The sequence below is a fragment of the Hyaena hyaena genome, unplaced genomic scaffold (assembly GCF_003009895.1).
Source record: "Hyaena hyaena isolate Hyena2069 unplaced genomic scaffold, ASM300989v1 scaffold_558, whole genome shotgun sequence".
NCBI lineage: Eukaryota > Metazoa > Chordata > Mammalia > Carnivora > Hyaenidae > Hyaena > Hyaena hyaena.
The window spans coordinates 719,874-744,984 of record NW_024081188.1 but is presented as its reverse complement, the minus strand read 5'-3'; the positions used below and the strand labels follow the sequence as shown (position 1 = coordinate 744,984).

At 38.2% G+C, this 25,111-nt stretch overlaps 1 protein-coding gene across 1 annotated transcript in view; it reads left to right on the top strand.

Annotated features, from left to right (window-relative positions):
• The first annotated feature begins 1,346 nt into the window (after positions 1 to 1,346).
• Positions 1,347 to 25,111, top strand: part of LOC120247942 (general transcription factor IIH subunit 2) — a 31,896-nt gene continuing 8,131 nt past the window's right edge. The window contains exons 1-13 of the mRNA XM_039256049.1: positions 1,347 to 1,392; positions 8,181 to 8,266; positions 9,262 to 9,339; positions 9,656 to 9,692; positions 10,317 to 10,403; positions 13,162 to 13,212; positions 13,546 to 13,600; positions 17,193 to 17,298; positions 18,940 to 19,030; positions 19,198 to 19,285; positions 20,269 to 20,376; positions 23,347 to 23,410; positions 23,990 to 24,050. Coding sequence (XP_039111980.1) covers positions 8,211 to 8,266; positions 9,262 to 9,339; positions 9,656 to 9,692; positions 10,317 to 10,403; positions 13,162 to 13,212; positions 13,546 to 13,600; positions 17,193 to 17,298; positions 18,940 to 19,030; positions 19,198 to 19,285; positions 20,269 to 20,376; positions 23,347 to 23,410; positions 23,990 to 24,050 — 882 coding nt within the window. The 5' untranslated portion in view covers positions 1,347 to 1,392; positions 8,181 to 8,210. The remainder of the gene's footprint in view (positions 1,393 to 8,180; positions 8,267 to 9,261; positions 9,340 to 9,655; positions 9,693 to 10,316; positions 10,404 to 13,161; positions 13,213 to 13,545; positions 13,601 to 17,192; positions 17,299 to 18,939; positions 19,031 to 19,197; positions 19,286 to 20,268; positions 20,377 to 23,346; positions 23,411 to 23,989; positions 24,051 to 25,111) is intronic.

Sequence of the window (25,111 nt, the reverse complement as noted above, 5' to 3'; positions counted from 1 at the left end):
AAGTGTGGCACCTAATCGACTGGGCCACCCACGCGCCCCCCATCAGTTGCCTTTTTTAATGTACTGCAGCTTGCGTGCACACTGGTAATTCTATACGTATTAGCAGGCATCTCAAACATCACAAACTTGTCCAAAACTGATCTTATCACCCCTCACCCTCTCAGTAATTGCAACTCCAACCTTTCAGTAACCCAACTGAAAACTGGGTCATTGAATCTTTTCTCCTAATACACATCAACTCTATTGACAGGATCTAGATAGAATCCTGTCCTTCTCACTAGCTGCACTGCCATACTACACTAGTCCAAACCACTATCATTCCTCAGAAGATATTAAAATGTTCAGAGACCCCCACCAGATTTCAGCAGCCATCACTCAACCCCCTTTCTCATGCAGTTCCTGAAACACATCATTGTGCTTCCACCTCAGGACCTTAGCACTTGCGGTTCCTTTTGTCTGGGGAAGTCTTTCTCTAGGTATCAGGATGGTTAACTCCCTTTCTCTATTCTGGTCATGGTTCAACCACCTTCTCAGTGAGGATTCCTCTGGCTAAAATATTTTAAGCTGCAACCCTTTCCTCCTTACATGTTTAATTTTTTTTTTAAATAGTTGATTGTCAAGTTGGTTTCCGTTTAAATTTTTTAAAAAAATTTTAAATGTTTATTTTTGAGAAAGACACATAGCGCAAGCAGGGTGGGGGCAGAGAGGGAGACACAGAATTGAAACAGGCTTCGAGCTGTCAGCACAGAGCCGGAGGCGTGGATCGAAGTCACAAACCACAAGATCATGACCTGAGCCAAAGTCCCAGGTCTAACCTAATGAGCCACCCGGGCGCCCCTATTGTTTGATTTCTACTGGCACTATCACCATTTGATCCAACATGCTTTTCTTGAGAAGTATATCCATAGGAGAAGCAAAATTCCACAAGGGGAAGGATTTGTTCGTTTTTCACTGCTATTACTCAGTGCCTAGAACTGTCTCAGGCCCACAGTAGGCGCTCAGTAATACTTGTTACATCAACAGCAGGAGCAGCAGAGCCCCAGAAACCCGATGCCCAGCAAGCTTCTGGCCTAGCTGCTGCTGCTTTTAGAGTCCTTCACGCCAACCTTTTAGAAATAATATAACAAAAATCAAGCTCGTCGGATGCCGGGTCGACGGCGACCAGTTTTCCCGCCTCTCTATGGGTACCCGCTGGAAGTGGGAGAAGAGGCCGGTGCTCGCACCTTAAGTCAGCTCTGGCTACCATCGGCGGCCCACGATGGTACCCGGAACCGTCGCTCGAAGCAACCGGAACGTTTTGTCCGTCGCCGCTGCGCGCTGGGGAAGGATTTCATCAGAGGCCTTGGAACCCACTGGGCGGAGCTTCCGGGCAGAGAGGGATTCAAGAGACCGGTGAGTTCGTGGGTAGAGCTCCCTGTGGAGCCAAGGTGGGCACCGACTGGGGGCTGCGGCAGCTTGTAGGGCTTTCGCGTGCGGCCACGGAGGCCAAATGGTTCCGAGCAGCCCCGTAGGGATTTGAGGGTGGGAGGGAGCGTCTGGAGGGAGAGGAGTGCAACTTCCGTCGCGGAGCTGTATAGAAGCGTGTGGGGCTGTAGTCCAGAGGATGGCTCTCCTTCCCTAAGGCAGGACGCGAGTTTTGGGAATTGTGGTCCTGGCTTCGAGTTTGACCTACCTCCAGCTGTGTGACTTCGAGAGAGTGTGAGCCTCGAGTTCCAAGTCTGAACACAGGGCAGTGATCACCCTTGCCTGGCTCGCAGCGTTTGGCAGGGTGAGGTGCGAGTAAAAGCTTCATAAATTGCGACGCTTGGTGCAGATCTCATTTTTAGCATTCTGAGCTCATTGCCCAAAATCATACCAACAGGCTCACCCTAGGGGAAATGGCTTTTCAGGGTTTTGATTCCGAGGAAACGAATCAGCTTTTGGAGATGCTGACCGAAGAGGTCATCAAGTACATCTCTCTCCAGGATGCATAACTTCTTTCTCTATTCATAACATGCGTTATAAACATCCAGCTTCCCTTGGAACATCAGCAATTACGGGAAGCTTAATACTTCTGTAATTTCCCTTTGCAGACAACTCTAAGAAGTCCTTGTATCCAGTGAGCCAGAAGTGTCCCTGTTTGCAGGCTCTACTCATCAGTTCTCAATGTTTCTCAGCTTTCAGAGAATTAAAAGCAGTAGACTAAGAATAAAATAACAGTTTAAATATTGATATGATAGATGACAATAGTGTCGTTTCTAAGAATTTGAGTTTGAAAACATCAAGAATGCTACGTAAATTTTGATTTTTGTAATTCACAGTAATTCAGAAACTTTGATGGAGGATCAAAATGTTCAACTTAGTCACGATATGCTGTTTCTACACTGATCGTTAAATTTACAGGCACCAGCATAGTGTGTTGAAATAGTACAAATGTTAGAATTAACTCACTTGTCATTATTTCAGGCAGTCTTCTGAAGTATATACTAAAGTAGATCACCAGATTCCTGAAACAGATAGATCCCTTCCAATGCCAGGGAGTGGTTTGTGACTTCAGTAAGAGACATACAGAATTTTAGCAAATAAAACCTGATGATAGCAGGTGCCTCAGCACTGATACCATAAAAGTAGTTTGCAACTTGTCATAGATTTTAATTTCAGAAGTCCATTTATAGATCAGTTCTTTAAATCATAAAATGTATGTTTCTGTAGTGTTAGTGGATGGGCACCTGGGTGGTTCAGTCAGTTAAGTGTCCAACTTCCGCTCAGGTTATGATCTCCAGGTTGCTGAGTTAAAGCCCCACCTGGGACTTTGTGCTCAGAGCCTGGAGCCTGTTTAGATTCTATGTCTCCAACTCTCTCTGCCCCTCCCCTCCTCGCACTCTGTTTCTCTCAAAAATAAACATTAAAAATTTTTTTCTGAATAAAATATAAAAAAAAAATACAGTGTGAGTGAAGCATAAGGCCTTGCATATGATCCTTATTACAGAAATTAATTTTTCCTCTGCCAGTGATGGGATTTGCTTTGTCTTTAATGTCTTTATGGCCTTTAGGATTCCTTTGATCTTTCGTTTATGAAAGAAGGAGGCTGATAGTGAAAGTGTAGGGTAGGCAGGGAGATTCCATTGGGGAGGAACGGAATGTAGGTGTGACTGGAATGTTTTTTTACTTGGTTATGGTTAATAGATTACCCCCCCCACCAGTTTATACCCTGATTATTAAAGAAATATATGCTCATAAGAAAAATACAAAAATATGGGAATGCCTGGGTGGCATAGTCTCTTAAGCATCTGATTCTTGATTTTGGCTCAGGTCATGAACTCACAGTGTGTGAGATCGAGCCCCATGTTGGGCTCTGTGCTTTCCACCCCCTCCGTGCCCCTGACCCTGCTCGCACACACATATTCTCACTCTTTCCAAATAAATAAATTTAAATATATATATGAAAACACAGAAAGTAATAAGTATAAAACCAATCACTCTTCATCTAAATGAAACCATGTCCTAATTGAATTACTAAACATTTCCTTTATCCTTTTTTAATACTTCAGATTATAATATAGTTTTAATATTGTGTCCTTTTTTTGAATTATGAGCCATAAGCCTTTACCATTTATAAACAGTAAATTTCAGGTGCGCTTGGGTGGCTCAGTCAATTAAGCACCAACTTCGGATCAGGTCTGATCTTACGGTTCGTGGGTTCAAGTCCCCCTGTCGGTCTCTGTGCTGACAGCTCGGAGCCTGGAACCTGCTTCGGATCCTGTGTCTCTGTCTCTCCCTCTACCCTTCCCCTGATCATGCTCTGTCTGTCTGTCTGTCTCTCTCTCAAAAGTAAAATAAACAGTAAAAAAGTTATAAATAATAAATTTCATTTTTAAATTTTATTTTTATTTATTTTTAATATAATTCATTGTCAAGTTGGATAACATACAGTGTGTACAGTGTGCTCTTGGTTTTAGGGGTAGATTCTTGTTGTTCCTGGCTTACATACAACATCCAGTGTTCATCCCAACAAGTGCCCTCCTCAATGCCCATTGCCCATTTTCCCCTCTCCCCCACCCCCAATCAACTCTCAGTTTGTTCTCTGTATTTAAGAGTCTCTTATGGTTTGCCTCTGTCCCTCTCTATTGTAACTACTTTTTTCCCTTCCCCTCCCCCATGGTCTTCTGTTAAGCTTCTCAAGTTCCACATATGAGTGAAAACATATGTGTCTTTCTCTGTGACTCTGTGTGTCTCTTTCTCTGGCTGACTTATTTCACTTAACATAATACCCTCCAGTTACATTCACATTGCTGCAAGTGGCAGGATTTCATTCTTTCTCATTGCCAAGTAGTGTTCCATTGTATATATTAAACCACACTTCTTGGGGCACCTGGGTGGCTCAGTCGAATGGGCGTCTGACTTAGGCTCAGGTCATGATCTCGCAGTCCATGAGTAAGGACCCCGCGTCGGGCTCTGTGCTGACAGCTCAGGGCCTGGAGCCTGCTTTGGATTCTGTCTCCCTTTCTCTCTCTGCTGCTCCCCCACTCGCTCTGTCTGTCTCCCAAAATAAAAAATAAAAGACATTAAAAAATTTTTAAAAAATAAACCACATCTTCTTTATCCATTTATCAGTTGATGGACATTTGGGCTCTTGCCATAATTTGACTATTGTTGAAAGCACTGTGATAAACCTTGGGGTACATGTGCCCCTATGCATCAGCACTCCTGTATCTTTTGGAAAAATTCCTGGTAGTGCTATTTCTGGGTTGTAGGGTGGTTGTGTTTTTAATTTGAGAAACCTCCACACTGTTTTCCAGAGGGGCTGCACCAGTTTGCATTCCCACCAACAGTGCAAAAGGGTTCACATTTCTCCACATCCTCACCAACATCTGTAGTTTCCCGAGTTGTTCACTTTAGCCACTCTGACTGGTGTGAGGTGGTATCTCAGTGTGGTTTTAATTTGTGTTTCCCTGATGATGTTGAGCATTGTTTCATGTGTCTGTTGGCCATCTGGATGTCTTCTTTGGAAGAGTGTCTGTTCATGTCTTCTTCCTATTTCATCACTGGATTATTTGCTTTTTGGGTGTTGAGTTTGGTAAGTTATTTATAGATTTTGGATACTAGCCCTTTATCTGATATGTGATATGCAAATATCTTTTCCCATTCCTTCCATTGCCTTTTAGTTTTGTTGATTGTTTCCTTTGCTGTGCAGAAGCTTTTTATCTTGATAGATGAGGTCCCAGCAACTCATTTTTGCTTTTAATTCCCTTGCCTTTGGAAAAGACATGTTGAGAAAGGAATTCCTGCGACTGAGGTCAAAGAGGTTGTTGCCTGTTTTCTCCTGTAGGGTTTTGACGGTTTCCTTTCTTGCATTTAGGTCTTTCATCCATTTGAGTTTATTTTTGTGTATGGTGTAACAAAGTGGTCATGTTTCAGCAATAGCATGTTTCTTTCCAGTTCTCCTAGCACCATTTGCTAAAAAGACTGTCTTTTTTCCACTGGATACTCTTTTCTGCTTTGTCAAAGATTAGTTGGCCATACATTTGTGGGTCCAATTCTGGGTTCTCTATTCCATTGGTTTATGTGTCTCTTTTTATGCCAGTACCAAACTGTCTTGATGATTATAGCTTTGTAGTAGAGGATAACGTCTGGGATTTTGATGCCTTTGCTTTGGTTTTCTTTTTCAACATTGCTTTGGCTATTCGGGATCTTTTGTGGTGCCATACAAATTTTAGGATTGTTTGTTCTACCTTTGAGAAAAATCCTGGTGCTGTCAGCACAGAGCCCAATGTGGGGCTCAAACTCACAAATCTGAGCTGAAGTTAGGCACTTCACCGACTTAGCCACCCAGGCGCCCCAATGATATATTGTATAGAAGACAGATTCCTGTTACATCTGAAGGAAGTTCTCTCTGCCTCCTGGTTTTCAGTGTCTTTTTACTTCCTCAGATTGAGGAAGTATGATTTGTTCAAGTACACCTTCCGCCCCTTTCTCTCTCTCATCTTCTGGAATTCCTCTGATACGAATATTATTATGTTTTATTGAATCACTTAGTTCTCTAATTCTCCCCTTGTGGTCTATAATTTTTTTATCTCTCTTTTTCTCAGCATCTTTTTCCATAATTTTATCTTCTGTTTCACTTATTTTCCCCTCTGTCCTTTCAATCCTTGCTCTCACTGCATCTAGTTTATTTTATGCCTCATTTACAGCATTTCTTGGTTCATCTAAAAATTAGTTCCTTGTTCTCTGCAGCAATAGTTTCTCTGTGTCTTTTATGCTTTTTTCAAGCCCAGCGATTATTCTTATGACTATTATTCTAAATTCTTGATCAGATATATTGTTTATATCTGTTTTGATCAATTCTTTAGCTGTCATTTCTTCCTGGAATTTTTTTTTAATGTTTTATTTATTCTTGAGAGACAGAGATAGAGTGTGAACAGAGGAGGGACAGAGAGAGAAGGGGACACAATCTGAAGCAGGCTACAGGCTCTGAGCTCTCAGCACAGAACCCCATGCGGGGCTTGAACTCACAGACTGTGAGATCATGACCTGAGCTGAAGTCAGCCACCCAACTGACTGAGCCACTGAGGCGCCCCTTCCTGGAATTTCTTTTGAGGAGAATTTTTTCTCTTTTGTCATTTTGGCTAGTTTTCTGTCCCTTATGTGTTCTAAAAGCTTGTTCTATGTCCTGCGCCTGTGAGGACTACTATATTAAAGGGGAGTCCTATGCTGTCCAGGGCCTGATCATTCAGGAGATGTTTTTTGGAGTGTTACTTGCTCTCTGTTGTTGTTACTCTGATTGTTTTATTTCCCTACTGGTAGTGATGTTTTGGATCCTCCACCAGGTGTGCTTTGATTTGTTCCTTGAAGTAGCCCTGGAGAAAACAAACAAAACAAAACAACAAAAAACCCCACAAAACAACAACCACAAAAAATACCAATGGGTGGAGCGGTATTGATGGAAGAGGCCTTATCCCATGCAAAAAGAGAAATGACAGGGGCTGAAAAACAAAAGAAAAGAAAATAGACCCGTCAGAGAAACTATACCAGTTAATCTAGAGAGAGGGAGGAAAATAAAGAAGGAGATACAGAACAAGTATAAAAAAAATAGATTAAATATGTCTGCTTAAACAAACCAACAACCAGAATAATCAGACTAGAAGATGGAAGAAATAAGGAGAAAAGGCGGAGGGGGGGGCGGAAATATATATATATATATATAAAATAAAATATATATAAAATAAGAGTTGTCCAGAAATTAAATCACAACATGCAGAATCACTGAGTGTTTTGGAACCAGTAGCAGCGCTGGTCTGGAAGAGAGGCTGTTGTTTGTGGGTGTCCATCCCATGCTAGTAGAAACACAGTTACCAGGCGCAGAGGGGCAGGGTTTGGTGTAGGTGGATCCTGCCTCCACTGTGGGCCGCCAGGTACTCCCCAGGGGCCCCCAGAGACATCTCTGTCCCTCTCCAGCCTGAACTCTTGGAATTCAAAGTCCTTTGGTCTCAACACTGCTGTGTTTGAGGGGCAAGGGAACGTCAGGTCCCCCTACTTCTCTGCCATGTTGGATCTCTCTATAAATTTCATTTTAAAACTCATGATTATAGCTTGCTTCGGCAGCACATATACTAAAACTCATGATTATTATGGAGCACCTGGCTGTCTCAGTCACTAGAGCATGTAACTCTTGATCTCAAGGTTGTGAGTTCCAGCCCCACATTGTGATTCAATTTTAATCATAGTTAAAATTTTTGATTGTGAGAAAATTCACACATACACAAAATTGGACAGGTAGACAATACAATGACTCACCATGCATCCGTCACTCAGCTATAATAGCCAGCATTTGCAGCTGAACTTGTTTCATCTACATTTTTACTGACTTCCCCTAATTCTGTGGTCTTGTCCTATGACACATTTATAATGCATTTTTGTTTTTAAAAATTGTAAAAAGATGTTTATCTTCGATTGGTGCCAGCTTTGTGCATAAATGTATTTTTTCTTAGGAATGGGAAAAAGAGTTTCATGAGAATTTTGTGAAATATTTTCATTCAACTATTATTGAATAAATTGCAAAGAATTCTACGACCTTGCATTCTCTGTTTTTATTTATTTTTTTACTTTATATGTTTGCTTCCCTCTCTTTACTTTTCAGATTGAAATGTATGAATTCGGTGACAAATATTTTTAGAAATTTCACAGTCTGATGATTTTTACAGGATATTGAATAATACATTTAAGAAAAGAAAATGGATGAGGAACCTGAAAGAACTAAGCGTTGGGAAGGAGGCTATGAAAGGACATGGTGAGTAGGGCATCTTATTCTCTTTCTCTTTTAGACAGTGTTTCTCATTGTTTCACAGCTTTGTCTCTCTTGTCTTCCAGTGACTGTTGTTGTTTTTTTTATTACTATTATTCATTCATTCATTTTAAGTTAATTTATTTTGAGAGAGGACCAGGTCAAGCATGAGCACAGGGCAGGTAGATAGAGAGGCAGACATAGAATCCCAAGCAGACTGTTAGTGCAGAGCCCAGTGCTGGACTCAAACTGACTAACCCTTGAGGTCATGACCTGAGCCAAAATCAAGAGTCAGACACTTAACCAGCCGAGCCACCCAGGCACCCCTCGGTGACTGGTTTTCCTAATACATTTATTAAAGTGTATTTAACACATGTTTTCACTACCCCAGTAAGATCCTTCATGCCCATTTGCAGTTAATTCTATTTGTATCTCTAGCCCTACGCAACTACTAATGTACATTTTGACTCTGTGGATTCACCCTTCTAGATATTTCATGGAAATGTAATCATATAATCTGTGGTTATTTATGTCTGGCTTCTTGCACATAACATTATTTTCAAGGTTCATCCATGTTGTAGCAGAGATCAGAAATTCATTCCTTTTTGGGGCGCCTGGGTGGCTTAGTCGGTTAAGCGTCCGACTTTCGCTTAGGTCATGATCTCGCGGTTCGTGGGTTCGAGCCCCGCGTCTGGCTCTGTGCTGACTGCCAGCTCAGAGCCTGGAGCCTGCTTCAGTCTGTGACTCCCTCTCTCTCTGACCCTCCCCTGCTCACGCTGTCTCTCTCTCTCTCTCTCTCTCCTAGAAATAAATAAAAAAAAAAACATTAAAAAAAAAAAAAAAGAAATTCATTCCTTTTTATTGCTGAATAGCATTATATTGTATACCATGTTTTTATTCATCTATTCACCAGTTGATTGACATTTAAACATACATTTTCATTTCTTTTGGGTTGATAAATTTTTAGCTTTTCTTTTCAAATGAGTAATTATTCCTTATAGGGAGATTCTTAAAGAAGATGAATCAGGATCACTTAAAGCTACAATAGAAGACATTCTCTTCAAAGCAAAGAGAAAAAGGTATGTAAACTTTTTGTAATTGTGTTATAAAAGGTAAAATTTATTCAAGTCTTTCTGTCCACATATACCCACTCTTTAGTACTTCATTTCAGCTGTGTCCTGACCTTTAAACTCCTGAATAGGGTGAAGGAACCAGCAACCTAGCATCTCAGCAAGGAATTAGGTCTTCAGGTAGTATCCAAATGCCTGTAATTAGGGGGGGGTCCCATAAGTGAATAATTTATTTCCCTAAAAAAATGCAGGTTACTTGAAAAGTTATATAGATTTTGGGGGTAATAAAGGACATTCTATTAAAATGTTTGCATAATTTTAACAGAGCATTTGAGCACCATGGACAGGTTCGACTTGGAATGGTATGTTAATTTTTTTATATAATTTTTTTTAATGTTTATTCATTTTTGAGAGAGAGCAAGTGGTGGAGGGGCTGAAAGAGAGGGAAACAGAGGCTCCAAAGTGAGCTCTGCACTAATAGCAGAGAGCCCAATACAGGGCTCAAACTCATGAACTGTGAGATCATTACCTGAGCTGAAGTCGAATGTTCAGCCAACTGAACCATCCAGGTGCCCCTAATATTTTTTTCTTTACCAGGACAGAAATAGTTGGGTTACAGAAACATTTTGTCTTGACAGAATAACTAATAGTAAGACAGCCGACCTTTTAAAAGCATATATGAAAAATATACATGTAGAGGGTCCTTGTGTGCCTCATTCTGTTGAGTGTCTAATACTTGATTTCAGGTCAGGTCACAGTCTCATGGGTTCATGAGTTTGAGCCCTTCCTCTGGCTCCATCGTGGGCATGGAGCTTGCTTACTGTTCTCTCCTTTTGCCCTTTTCCCCATCTCTCATGCACGCTCTCTCACCCTTAAAAAAAGTGTGTGTGTGTGTGTGTGTGTGTGTGATATGTAAATACTAAATGACATTTTTATTTCTTAGTCAAAAATGTTTTTGAAAATTGTCTTTGTTTTTTTTTTGGTAGATGCGTCATCTTTATGTGGTAGTAGATGGATCAAGAACGATGGAAGACCAAGATTTAAAGCCAAACAGATTGACTTGTACTTTAAAAGTACGGTAAAATCATTCTTAGTTATACTAAATGTGGCAAAGGACACTGAATTCTAAAATAAATTTTTTTTTCTACAATGGCTTTATTAAGATATAATTCACATACCATAAAATGAACTTATTTAAAGTATAACCTTAAAGTTTTTTGTATATTTACAGAGTTGTTCAACACTATTTCCACAATCAATTTTAGAGCATTTTTATCATAAAAAAAAAACCTGTACCATTTAACAGTCACTCCCTTTTGTCTCCCAACCCATCTCAGGCCTAGGCAATCACTAATGTACTTTCTGTCTCTACAAATTTTCTTATTTGAACATTTCATAGAGATGGAAACATACAACATGTCATCTTTTGTGACTGGCTTCTTTTGCTTAGTATAATGTTTTCAAGATTCATCTATGTTGTAGCAGTTATCAGTACTTCATGTCTTTATTTTTGCCAGACAATATTCCATTGTATACAACACTGGATTATTCCCACTTTTGGGGGCCTTTATGAATAATGTTGCTGTGAACATTCATGAATACATTTTTACATGGGTCCTTTTTTCTCTTCTAATGCTTGATTTTAGCCTGGGTATTTCATGTTTCATGTATTTTTCCCTGGCCCAAGATAATAGCAGCTGGGATGGAGTGGTGTACACGAAAGGAGGAGAGCCCAGCTTGGGTGGCATGCAAGCTGTGTTGGGTTTCTGGGGACACATTTTCTCTTCTGAGGTTATACTGTCCTGTATCTTGTTTACTCTAACTAACCAGCAAGAGAGGAAGGATATAATGCTTTTCCATGATGAGATATTCCCAGACTTTGAGCTCTTTCCCTCAATTAAGTGTTAAGTTTGGATAGTTCTCTTCTGACAAGGAAAGTCTGTTCTTGATTGCCTTCCCTATGCATTCATAATTTCTGGCAGAAGAGGGAAAAGATAAGAATATTCTCTCTCTTTTTACTTTTTAACAAAAGCAAGCATATTGGTGAAATTTCTCAGGACTTTTGAGTCATGATTGGGGCTTCAGAGGAATAGAGTGAGGGAGAGGTCAAGACATACTGCTGGACTTCATTCTTCTTCCAAATCCTCTACTCCATTTTTTGTACACAAGTTCTTAAAATTTACTAGATTAGATTTGCCCTTTACCTTCTCTTTTGGTGAATTTGTGTGTTGTGCTTATTGGAATATTGATCAACTCTCCACAGTTGAATATCCACAGCATTCTCTCTCTAACATACTCCAGTTGGAATGTTGTCTTCACAACTACATTTTCAAGGTCCACCCTAACCGCCAGGATGTGAAATTCAATGCCTTTTTATCTTTAGCAATAAATGAAACAGTTGACCACTTCTCCCTCTTTTGTGTGTATGTGTGTGTGTGTATGTGTGTGTGTTTTAAGTAAACTGTATCCCTGATGTGGGGCTCAAACTCTTGACCCCAAGATCAAGATTTGCACACTCTAAGTACTGAGCTAGCAAGGTGCCCCACCCATCCTTCTTTTGACTTTGGTTACAAATAATCCCTTTATTTGCTTCTTGAGCTCCTCTCCAACTTTCCAGTGCTGGAGTGCCCTAAGACTTGGTCATAGTTCTTCTCTTTTTCTTTCTGTCCTCTTCTCTTGAGTAAATACCATACATTCCCATGAAGGAACTTTTTTATTTTATTTTATTTTTTTTTTTCATTAATACACTTTATTTTTTAAATATACTATTCTTTACATATTTTTTTTTTTTTTTTTTTTTTTTACAAATAGTTTATTGTCAAATTAGTTTCTACATAACACTCAGTGCTCATCCCCAAAGTGCCCTCCTTCATGCCCATCTCCCCCTCCCCCCCACATCCATCAGTCCTCAGTTTTTGTCAGCATTCAAGAGTCTCTCATGGTTTGCCTCTCTCCCTTTCCCCCACCATTTCCACCCTTCTTCTCCCCCTTGGTCCTCCGTCAAGTTCCTCCTAATCCTCCTATACGTGCAAACATATGGTATTTGTCCTTCTCTGCCTGACTTATTTCACTCAGCATAACACCCTCAAGGTCCATCCATGTTGCTACACATGGCCAGATTTCATTGTTTCTCATTGCCATGTAGTATTCCATGGTATAGATAAACCACATCTTCTTGATCCATTCATCTGTTGATGGACACTTAGGCTCTTTCCATGTTTTAGCTATTGTGGAGAGTGCTGCTATGAACATTGGGGTACATGTGAAGGAACTTTTTTAAAGAATTTCTTTTTTTTTTGTTTTTTTTTTTAGTTATTATAAAGTATAGCTAAGTAGAAGGACTTTCACATCATTTTGGAAAATGATACAACAAAATGGTCAATTATTTATGTTCTTCATTTCTGTCCTTCTTCCCTAATCAGCATCTTGCTTTGTCAGTCGGTTATTCCTTTTCTTTACTGAATTTTCATTCTCTTTGGACTTCATTCAGATTAGTCCCCTCACCTTATGAACATATTCAGATTATTCCTAACTTGTCAAAACCCATCCTTGCTTCTGCCATTCATTCTCCTGTGTTTGGCTTCATTGGATCTTTCCATGTTTGGATTGTTTCTGCCTCACCACCTCCCATTTTAAATTCAGGCTTATTTAGTTTGTGATTTTTATTTAATATTTTTAAATTTATTCTTTATTTAATATTTTTACTAAGCAGCTTTTGAAAATCTACATGCCTAAAAATCATGAAGTGATGCTTGATAAATGGGCTTCACAAAACATGTTCTGATGGTTATTATTTTGCCCTTATATAGTGTTTTTGTTTTCTTTAAACAGTTGTTGGAATACTTCGTAGAAGAATATTTTGATCAAAATCCTATTAGTCAGGTATGTAGATAACTGATAGAATTCAGAATTAGGTTCCTGATATTACTGCCAGTTATAATTTATTTTTAAAACATTGAACACATCTTCTGTGGATTATTAAGTGATCCAGATTGTGTACCAGTTTCTGGTACACTTATCAATGAAAAGCAAGGTAACTCTAGAAGTTAAATAATGTACAGTGAAATCATAGTTAAATTGATGTCAGAAGCATCATGAGAAAAAATTTCTCTTATGTTACTTATTCCTTTTGTAATTACTAATTTAGGTTATGTACATTCTTCTCAAGAAGAAATAAATTGTTAAATTAATGATCATTTTTGTTTTTATTTTGAGATTGGAATAATTGTAACAAAGAGTAAAAGAGCTGAAAAACTGACCGAACTCTCAGGTATGCATAAAATTACCTTTACAGGACTCAAGGACTCGGCTTTATTTATTCAACCTTGTTTGTAACCCTGTTTATAAGGTTGCCTAATAAGTAAAATGTAGACTTCTTTTATACTCTCGTCATGAAACACTTAATAAACCCTTCATTAAACTCTTGGTATTTAAGATGAACTGTTTTAAATTGAGTTCTGTACAATAATGAATACTACTGCAGTGAATGTAAATGTTTATTTAACATTCATTCATTCTTATCCTGAAAGAATTAAGATAAAATTGTTGTAACCATTCTAAAAATGCACTTAGTCTTAAAATTAATTTTTTGTAAGTTAAATTTCTAAAGAGCCAAGAGCTTAAAAATTGAATTGTAATTATTGTTAATAATTCATTTTTTCTGCTTATACGGCATGACTAACTGAATTTTATTCTTTTAAAAAATAGTTCAGGAGGGGTGCCTGGGTGGCTCAGTTGGTTGAACATCCAACTTCGGCTCAGGTCATGATCTCATGGCTCATGAGTGAGCCCTGCATCAGGCTCTGTGCTGACAGCTCAGAGCCTGGAGCCTGCTTCGAATTTTGTGTTTCCCTCTCTCTCTGCCCTCCCCCTGCTCTCTTTCTCTCTCTTAAAAAATAAATAAACTTAAAATTTTTTTAATTAAAAATTTAATTTAATTAAAAACTTCTTTTTAATTAAAGAAAATCCTCTAGATATTCCAGTAGACCTCTTGAGGATACCCTTTGTCTCTCTAATCTGAATCACTGCTATAAACCACACTGACAGTAATGTAGTAGGCTTTTTTCCTGTACTCACGATACAGTAGGAGATGAACAAAATATTTTGTATGGTATGGTAGAAAGAGAAGTAGATAGAGGGCCAGGAAATGTAGGTTTAAGTTCTGGTTGTGCCACTGGGTAGGTGTTTGTCTTGAGGCCAATTATTTAACTTGTTAGATTTGTTTCTCACTTATGAAATGATGAATTTGGACCTAGTAAGGTACTTTTTAAAAAATGTCTATTTATTTTGAGAGGGAGAGAGAAAGAGTGCTTGTCGAGAAGAGGGTTAAGAGAGAGGGAGATAGAGAATCCCAAGCAGGCTCTGCACTGACAGCACAGAGCCTGCCTTGGGACTTGAACTCAGGAACCGAGAGGTCATGACCTGAGCCAAAATCAGGAGTTGGATGCTTAACTGACTAAGCCGCCCAGGTGCCCTGGTACTTTTCATTTTTAAAATTTTAGGATTCTATGAATAAATACTTGAAATTTATATTAAAGTAATGGCCAATGCTTGGTATTTTAAAACTTATTTAGATAACTAAGAACACCAAGAAGCTCCAGGTAGATGAATGGACAAAGAAGACAGATAATTCACATCAGAATAAAAAGAAAAACTCGGGGCGCCTGGGTGGCTTAGTCGGTTAAGCGTCCGACTTTCGCTTGGGTCATGATATCGCGGTTCGTGGGTTCGAGCCCCACATCGGGCTCTGTGCTGACTGCCAGCTCAGAGCCTGGAGCCTGTTTCAGTCTGTGACTCCGTCTCTCTCTCCGACCCTCCCCTGCTCACATTGTCTCTCTCTCTCTCTCTCTCTCTCTCCTAGAAATAAATAAAAAATATTTAAAAAAAAAAAAAAAAGAAAAACTCAATAGCTCTGTCATGATCTCATGGTTTGTGAGATTGAGCCCTGTGCACTGGCAGTGTGGAGCCTGCTTGGGATTGTTGGGATTGTCTCTCTCCCTCTCTGCTCCCTGCCCCTGCATGCACTCTGTCTCTTTCTCTCACAATAAATAAATTAAAAAAAAAAATTTTAGTCAAACAAGCAATCAAAAAACAAAACGAAACCACTCAACATTGTATTGTTTTATGTATTTTAAATGATGAAAATGAAGTTTGAAAAGCAGTACACTGCTTGTTGAACCATGGAGAAACTGGTACTTATAGTGCTGATGAGCTCATTAATTTGTTTAACATTTTTGGGAAAAACCATTAAAATGGTTGTTCCTTAGAATTTATACTTAGGAAACATTATGAAAGAAGAAGCCGCCTCCTTCTGCAGATAATACTAATGACAAATTGGGAAGAGATGTTCAACGGTATGGAAGTAGTTTGATGAATTATCTGATAAAATCAATTTAATAATGTTTTGATTATCATTAAAGTGAAGACAGTGTTGAAATAGGAGAAACTGTCTAACTGTATTTCATTGAATCTCAGATTCCATCATTTGTAAGATGGCTTTATTTTATGAGCCATCAAGCTTAACTCTAGCATATAAACTTTGACCCGCTGTCCGATGATAAATGTAAATTGTTCATATCAAAAACAGAAAAAAATTATTTTTTACACCAGCTTCTTGATAATTTGACATGTGTGGTAGCTCTTTTAAAGAACTTGGCAATTTCTCTTCACTTTATATGTATTGGTTGGTGTGAAATAGACAATCTTTTCAGATGTCAGTTCAGTAACAGAAGATAACACAGCTATGTTTACTTGTGGAGATCTTCCTTTCTTAGGTCGTATAAAACTCCTTTTTTATCCCCTGAATAAAAAATAGGGAATTATAGTCATTCTTTTATCAGTGAAGTTTTGCTTCACTAATACTAAATTTATACCTCACTGCTCTGTTCCTTGCCTTTCTACATAAACATATAACCTTAGCATTAATAACCTTTTTTAGAAACATGTTATGTTATGTTATGTCATATTATGTTATGTTAGAGAGTGCACAGGCAAGGGAGAGGGGCAGAGGGAGAGAGAGAAAGAATCTTAAGAGGCTCCATGCTCAGTGTGGAGCCTGATGTGGGGCTCAGTCCCACAATCATGACCTGAGCTGAAATCAAGAGTCGGATACTCAACAGACTGAGCTTCCTGGGCCCCCAAGAAACACTTTAAATGGCAGTTAGATTGAACATGAATAGCACAAACAGGGTACGTGATGCAGTTGGTACAACACCTCAGGAGCCATCCTTAGGTTCCCATGTAACCAGGCAGTGATGCTCATGTCACAAGTGCTGCCTGGCTGCCGGTGGTTGTAAGACACAGCGTGATTTCAGAGATGTTAAATTGTAAAAATGTAGGAGCCTTAAAAATGATGAAATAGGGAAACACTAAAAGTAAAAAGTTGTGCCCTTTAATGACATTTAAAATATGCCCTAACAGGGCGCCCTGCTGGCTTAGTTGAGCATGTGACTCTTGGTCTCAGGGTCATGAATTCAAGCCCCGTGTTAAAAAGAAATGTATGTTGGGGCACCTGGATGGCTCATTTGGTTAAGCATCTGACCCTTGATCTCAGCTCAGGTCTTGATCTCAGGGTTGTGAATTTGGGCTCGGCATTGGGCTCCATGTTGGGCATGCAGTCTACTTAAATTAAAAAAAAAAAAAAAAGTATGCTAATAGGAAGATAATTTTTATTCTGTTTTTCAATGTGAAGTAAAAGTTTATATAACAAACATTTCTGATAAAAGTGCCACTTGCTATAAAAATATAAATTGAGGAGATTCTGTTCTTTAATAACATGGATAAGTAAATATAGGCAAAAACACAAATTTCTATAATGTATAATAAAATTTTATTGTAAGTAGATTATTACATTTTTATTTTAGGAAACCCAAGGAAACACATCACGGCTTTGAAGAAAGCTGTAGATCTGACCTGCCACGGAGAACCGTCTCTCTATAACTCATTAAGCATGGCGATGCAGACTCTAAAGTTGGTATTTTACGTTTTTTTATTTATAATTCATTTTAAGTTTTTTGAATGAATTGAGATGATAATGTATTAATATGTGTGTCCATAAACTGAGCTGTAGTGAAACTGTTATTAAGAGAAATAATGTAATGTCATTTATGATATTTAGTGTGGTATTGGTTTGTAAATTTTTATTTTACATCTTAGCTGGTAAGATAGTTTCTTTTATTTTTTAATTAAAAAAATTTTTTTTAATGTTTTATTTTTGAGAGAGAGAGAGACAGAGACAACATGAGCAGGGGAGGGTCAGAGAGAGAGGGAGACACAGAATCTGAAGACAGGCTCCAGGCTCTGAGCTAGCTGTCAGCACAGAGCCTGATACAGGGCTCAAACCCACGAACCATGAGATCATGACCTGAACCGAAGTCAGACGCTTAACTGACTGAGACACTCCGGCGCCCCAAGATAGATTTTTAAAGGTTTTAGAAAAACAGAATTAAAAACGTAGCAGTATTAGTACAAAGAAAATGTTGATGAAAATTATTTTTTTGAAAATTGATTATATATGGAATTTAATGTGGTATAATAATTGTGAGTTTGCTGTACATTTGTTGACTTTTCTTAACTTATTTTGTTAATTATTTTGCAAATTTAATAGCACACTTTTCCAGCAAGTTCAAGTATTTGGAATGTAGCTTAGACCCTAGTGAAAATATTCTTTTAGTGTTAAGCTCATATATTTTATCCCTGGATTGTCATGGTTTTTATACCTTTATATAATAGATATTTTTCTAGTTTTGAAATAGGTGAGGAGGTAATACCCACATTAAAGATAGGCAGAATAGCAGCATCCACAAATGAAATATGAGAGCCCAACAATGAAGAGATTAAGAAGAAAGCTATAAATAACTGATAAAATTGCTTCCAAAAAGCATAAAAATCTGTTTAGTATTGGAGAAAACAGCTCATCATGTCGCAAAGTCTAAATCAAACATGAGGATTTTTAAATTATAGCCTTTAAAAAGAAGTATGTTGGGGCGCCTGAGTGGCTCTGTTGGTTATGCATCTGACTCTTGATTTTGGCTCAAATTGTAAGATTGAGCCTCACTTCGGGTTCTTTGCTGTGTTCTGTGCTAGGCCTGGAGCCTGCTTAAGATTTTCATTCTCTCTCTCTTTCTCTCTCTCTTTCTCTGTCAGCCTCTCCTATGCTTGCTTGTGCACTCTCTCAAAAAATAAAATAAAATAAATACTAAAAAATATATAAAAAAGAAGTATGTTACTGTTGTCAAGACATCTTAAAGTCGATCCATATGGTATTTTCATACTTTCCAGTGTACACTTTAGACTGTATGAAATGAATCTACTAGTTTGAAAGCTTCATGATATCAGGAACCTTATACAGTCTTGCTTACTACTCTATCTCATAACCTAAAAAGAGAATTCAGTAAATATTTATGGAATGAATAAATGAATCAATTTTTTGTATAGCTAATTTTAGAAAATTTTATAGTAATATACTTAGAGTATAGTCACAATTCATTCCTTTGCAGTGTTAAATGGGATATTCTATAGTCCAAATAAATAAACCACAAGTACTGTTTTTTCTAGGCAAAGTAATTCATTAATCTGTCCCTAATTGGAATATATTTTACCTCTCTGTAGACACATGCCTGGACATACAAGTAGAGAAGTGCTGATCATCTTTAGCAGCCTCACAACTTGTGATCCATCTAATATCTATGATCTAATCAAGGTAGAGCCCATACATTTCCTTATATTCAAAGCCAGAGTTTCAACTCCAAAGAGAATTCTGCAGTGAATTTATTACTAGTTTTCAGAAACTTGCTTCTTAAGCACATTAATTTTTGCATGTTTTTTTTTCTTTCCCCCAAACGCTGCATTTACATGGATTTTATGAAGACCCTGAAGACAGCTAAAATTAGAGTGTCTGTTATAGGACTGTCTGCAGAGGTTCGGGTTTGCACCATACTTGCTCGTGAAACTGGTGGTATATATCTCGAATCTTCAGTATTTACTCATAATTCCTATGTAAGAAATAGCAGTTGATTAATTAAATTAGGATGTTTTAGGGTGCCTGGGTGGCTCCGTCGATTGGGTGTACAACTCTTGATATCAGCTGAGGTCATGGTCTCACAGTTCATGAGATTGAGTCCCAAGTGGGGCTCTGCACTGATAGCATGGAGCTGGCTTGGGATTCTCGGTCTCCCACTCTCTCTGCCCTTCCCCTGCTTGCTCTATCACTCTCTCTCTAAATAAATAAATAAACGGGGAAAAAATTGTAAATCAGGATATTTTCAAGCTCCTAATTTAAATCACTTCATGTCCTGGGGCGCCTGGGTGGCTCAGTCGGTTAAGCGTCCGACTTCGGCTCAGGTCATGATCTCACAGTTCGTGGGTTTGAGCCCCGTGTCTGGCTCTGTGCTGACAGCTCAGAGCCTGGAGCCTGCTTTGGGTTCTGTGTTTCCCTCTCTCTCTGACCCTCCCCTGCTCACACTGTCTCTTTCTCTCTCTCTCAGAAATAAATAAAACATTAAAAAAAAAATTTAAAAAAAATAAATAAATAAATAAATCACTTCATGTCCTGAAGTCTATAGTATGTATAGTCATCTTAAATGTATTATTGATTCTGTAAGATATCATCTCAAAATGCAAGGACCTTTAGTAGTTATGTCATTATTTAGAGAAAGCATTATAACTCTTGAAATGCTAGAAATTTCACTAATGTGTAATACTTTGTAAAGATCTTATAACTTGGCTTTAATTAAACTGTAAATATAGTTATTCCTAGAGAAGTCAACTTAGAGATGTCATTTAAATGAGTTTTTGAAAAATGATCATTTAACTTAAATACTTATTTTGAAAATGTACATTTCCAGATGGTGTAACTTTCAGAATTACATAGAAATTACAATTGATACTCGTGTCTGGAAAGCTGATATGTCTTTTTCCTCTTCCTTTTCGTCTTGCTAGGCACATACCATGTTATCTTAGATGAAAGCCATTACAAGGAATTGCTGACACATCATGTCAGTCCCCCGCCCGCTAGCTCCGGTTCTGAATGCTCACTTATTCGCATGGGTAAGTGTTTAGTTTATGTTGTTGTAAAACAGATACTTAAAAATGGCTGTTTGGGGAAAACTAATTTGACAATAAACTATTTGTAAAAAAAAAAAAAAAAAAAAAAAATGGCTGTTTGGGGTCAAATTAGACTTGCTGTTTTTATTTGTACACAATCATTTTAATGTTTAAGAATTTATTTCTTTTAACTTAAATGTTTCATAATTAGAGAAAATTATCCTGTTGAAGCAACCTTGGAAAATACAGAGAAGTTAAAAGAAAACTAAAGCCTGGGCACTTAGTTGGCTCAGTCAGTTAAGCGTCCAACTTTGGCTCAGGTCATGATCTCATGGTTCGTGAGTTTGAGCCCCACATTGGGCTCTGTGCTGATAGCTCAGAGCCTGGAGTCTGCTTCAGATTCTGTGTCTCCCTCTCTCTCTGCCCTTCCCCCACTCACTCTCTGTCTCTCTCTCACTCTCTGTCTGAAAAATAAATAATAAAACATTTTTTAAAAAAAACATGTCCTATCACAACAGTCATTACTGTTTTCTTTTTAAGGCTAGAAAGGTACAGAGACACTGCATTTATAGAAAAATTCTTTTTGTATTAAGAAATTTAAAAGATAAGCTACAAAATTCTTTGTACTGTTTGGTCAAAGCTCTATAATACAGGGCGCCTGGGTGGCTCAGACAGTTAAGCAGCCGACTTCAGCTCAGGTCACGATCTCATGGTTCATGACTTCGAGCCCCGAATCAGGCTCTGTGCTGACAGCTCAGAGCCTGGAGCCTCCTTCGGATTCTCTGTCTCCGTATCTCTCTGACCCTCCCCCACTCATGCTCTGTTTCTCACTGTCTCAATAATAAATTTAAAAAACATTTAAAAAATAGCTGCATAATACAAACTGCAGAGGCAGAAAGTGGCAGGGAGGTACATCACATTGCTTAAAAGGGATTTGAGAGGGTTGCATCTGGCTATTTTACTTGGGAGAGCATGTGAGTCTTGATCTCAGGGTTGTAAGTTTGAGCCCCACTGTGAGTATAGAGGTTACTTAAAATCTTTAAAAATAAATAAAATAAAATAAAATATTTTTTTAAAATTTCTTCTCATTTTTCAAGAGAAGAATGATGGGTTTTGCATCATCTAAAATAATTTTTCTTTTTCTTATATTTTGTAATACTTTTATATATAAACATTATATATAGTTTTATTATAAAAATTTTATAATGAACCCATTATGTTTACAGTAGAAAAAGGCATAAACTTTTTAAGTATGAAAAAGAGTCTCTTTATGCATTTTTTAAAAAGTTTATTTTTAGAGAGAGAAAGAGAATGAGATGGGAAGGAGCAGAAGAGAGAGGGAGAGACAGAATCCCAAGTAGGCTCTCCACTATCAGCACAGAGCCTGACCTGGGGCTCGAACTCATGAACTGCTGAGATCATGACCTGAGCCAAATTCAAGAGTTGGACGTGAAACTGAGCCTGTGTTCTAGTTCTCTGTCTGAAAAATAAACATTAAAAAACAAATGAAAATTAAAAATTAAAATGTTTATTACTTATTTTGAGAGAGATAGCATGAGCGAGCACTTGCACATGCCACTGGGGGAGGGGCAGAGAGAAATAATCCCAAATAGGCTCAGTGCTGTCAGCGCACTGCCCACGGGGCTCTATCTCAAGAACCATGAGATCATAACCTGAGCAGAAATCCAGAGTCAGAGGCTTACCCGACTGAGCCACCCAGGTGCCCTGTGTTTGTTTGTTTAATATACACTTAAAAAAAATTTTTTTTTATGTCTATTTATTTTTGAGAGAGAGAGAGGCACACACACACACAGACCATGTGGGGGAGAGGGCAGAGAGAGAGGGAGACACAGAATCCCAAGCAGGCTCCAGGCTCTGAGCTGTCAGCACAGAGCCTGATGCAGGGCTAGAACCCACAAACTTTGAGATCATGACCTGAACCGAAGTCGGACGCTCAACCGATTGAGCCATCCAGGTGCCCCTAATATACATTATTTAACTGTTAGTGAGATGGAATGCTTTTCTGTCTTTTTTTTTAGTCCATTTATAGTACTGGTGACCTCTCCTGTTTCCTCATCTGTAAAATGATGTAAGTGTCTATCTCATGGTGTGTAGCAGCAGTTGACTTAATATACATGAAGCATACAGAATAATACTTGACGTAAACACTCAATACATTTTAAATGTTATGTTGGCTAATTTTTTTTACTTACTGATACATATTTTTAGCCCATTTTAAAGTTATTTAAACTTATAATAATTTATTCTTCAAATTGATTTGTTAGCCATTTAGGAATATAAACCCATTTTCATCACCTGGTGCAAATATTTTTTCATTTGGCCATTTAACTTTACTTATTTTGATATGTAGATAGACTTAATATTTATATGTAATGAAATTTTTTTTTATAGTTTCTGCTTCTCTTAGACTTGTTTTTAGGATTTAAAGATATGTATGAGGTGTCTGGGCGGCTCAGTTGATTAAGTGTCTGACTATTGGCTTCAGCTTGTTTCATGATCTTGCAGTTTGCGGGTTCAAGCCCCACACTGGGCTCCGTGCGGACAGTGCAGAACTTGCTTGGGATTCTCTCTTTCCCTCTCTCTCTCTGCTCCTCCCTGGCTCTCTCTGTCTCTGTCTCTCTCTCAAAAATAAATAAACCTAAAAAAATTTTTTTTTAAATAAGAAAAATAAATAAAGATATGTATGGAGGGTCTCCTGGGCACCTCAGTCTGTTAGCATCCAACTGGCTAACTTTAGAATCTGCGGCCATCTGTCTTGCCCCCATTTTCTCCACTTTTAATTTTTTTTATAGCCTGGTATACTATACTAGTATAATAAACCAGTCTAAAAGGCAGGAGAGAGAACTTTTGTACAACTTTGTGGGCTTTCTGGTAGGAATATTTTTAGCTTCCTAGTCTTAGAATTTTGCTATGTGCTTGGAAAAAGAAATTAATACATTTTCTTCTTTAAAGGATTTCCTCAACATACCATTGCTTCTCTGTCTGATCAAGATGCAAAACCTTCTTTCAGCATGGCGTAAGTAAAAACTTTGAAATTGTCAATGATAATGTTTTTACATTTTTAATTTAACCTTCGTGTACGTTACAAGTTTAAAAAAACCTAAAGTTACATGGGCTTGCAGTGTAATGGCTTTTGTAAAAGGTTACCTTCTATATAGCTATAACAAGGAGTGAGGACTATCTCTGTTTACTCCAGTGGAGTAATTTCAGGATGTGTTATTAGGTAAAACAACAAGGCAGAGAAAAGTATATAGTATGCTGCCAGTCCTCTAAGAAGAAGGTAGAGATTTGACTAGATATACATACTTATTTATATTAATGATAAGAAGAATAATGGAAATAAAAAGTAAAAACTGAAAAAATATTTACCTGGGCAGTATGCGGAGAAAGCCAAAAGGATGGCTCCTAGACTTTTCTGAACATACATTGTCTTAAGTGTACAGCCTTATAGTTTACAGAAATATGAAGCAAAGTTAAAGAAAGTAATTTCTTGATTCTTAAAAATCACAAGTAAGACTTGTATCTCCAGCTATAAAGGTACCATAGGGACTGAATTTACTTTCCTCCCTCCTGCCAGACAAAACATATAACACAGTGATATTCAGACACGGACAACAGGCAGTGCATGTAAACGATCCCTGAAAGAAGGGAAACAAGTGAGGTGAGCCCTGTGAGTGCAGCTTACTGGCTAGAGGGAATATCTAGGCCGCAGTGCAGGAGGGGAAACCCACAGAGACCATGGAGGTCTTGATCAGTTGAAGAAACAAAGTTCAGAGTTTGGGAAGCTGAAATGGCTATAATTTTCCAGGCACAGTACTAGAAAGAAAAGGGCTGTACAGAGAACTCTTGGGATCGCAGGGACTTCCCTGGAATCATCAGGTGAGTTATGAGAACTGCTATTAGAGGCCCAGGAGAGAACCCCTGAAGAGGTTCTTTCAGTGGCAGCGTAGTCCCTGGAGTTCACAGGGGCAGGGAATAGTTCATGTTCCCACCAGTCAGTATGGAGAGACCTCTTAACAGTGGGCATTGAATAGTGTCCTCAGTAATGGAACCAAATTAACCCCAGACTAACAGCTATGAAGGACAGCCTAATGAACTAAAAAGCAAGTTTTGAACAGATCAAACGATTTCCAAGTTACTTCCAAGTATATTCTAGAATATTCTATACTTTATTTCCAAGTATATTCTAAAAAAGGCCCCAATATATTTAAGGAAAAATCCAACACCTAAAACAAAGCAAAATTCATAATGTCTGGCAGCCAGTCAAAAATGACCAGGCATGCAAAGAAGTATGAAAATATCACCCATAACAAGGAGAGAATCATTGAACAGAAACATATCCAGAAACAGCACAGTTGATAATGTATTAAAACAGCTGTTAGGAAAAAGACCCAAATCAAAGTTTTAGACACAAATGTCTGAGATGAAAAATATCCTGGATGAGATTAACAACAGATAGAGTCCCTGAAGAAGAAAACATGAGTGAATTCAAATATGTTAATGCAAGCTTCTGCACAGCCAAGGAAACAATCCAGAAAATTAATAGGCAACCAACGGAATGGGAAAAGATAGTTGCAAATGACATATCAGATAAAGGGTTAATATCCAAAATCTATAAGGAACTCACCAAACTCCACACCCGAAAAACAAACAACCCAGTGAAGAAATGGGCAGAAGACATGAACAGACACTTCTCCAAAGAGGACATCCAGATGGC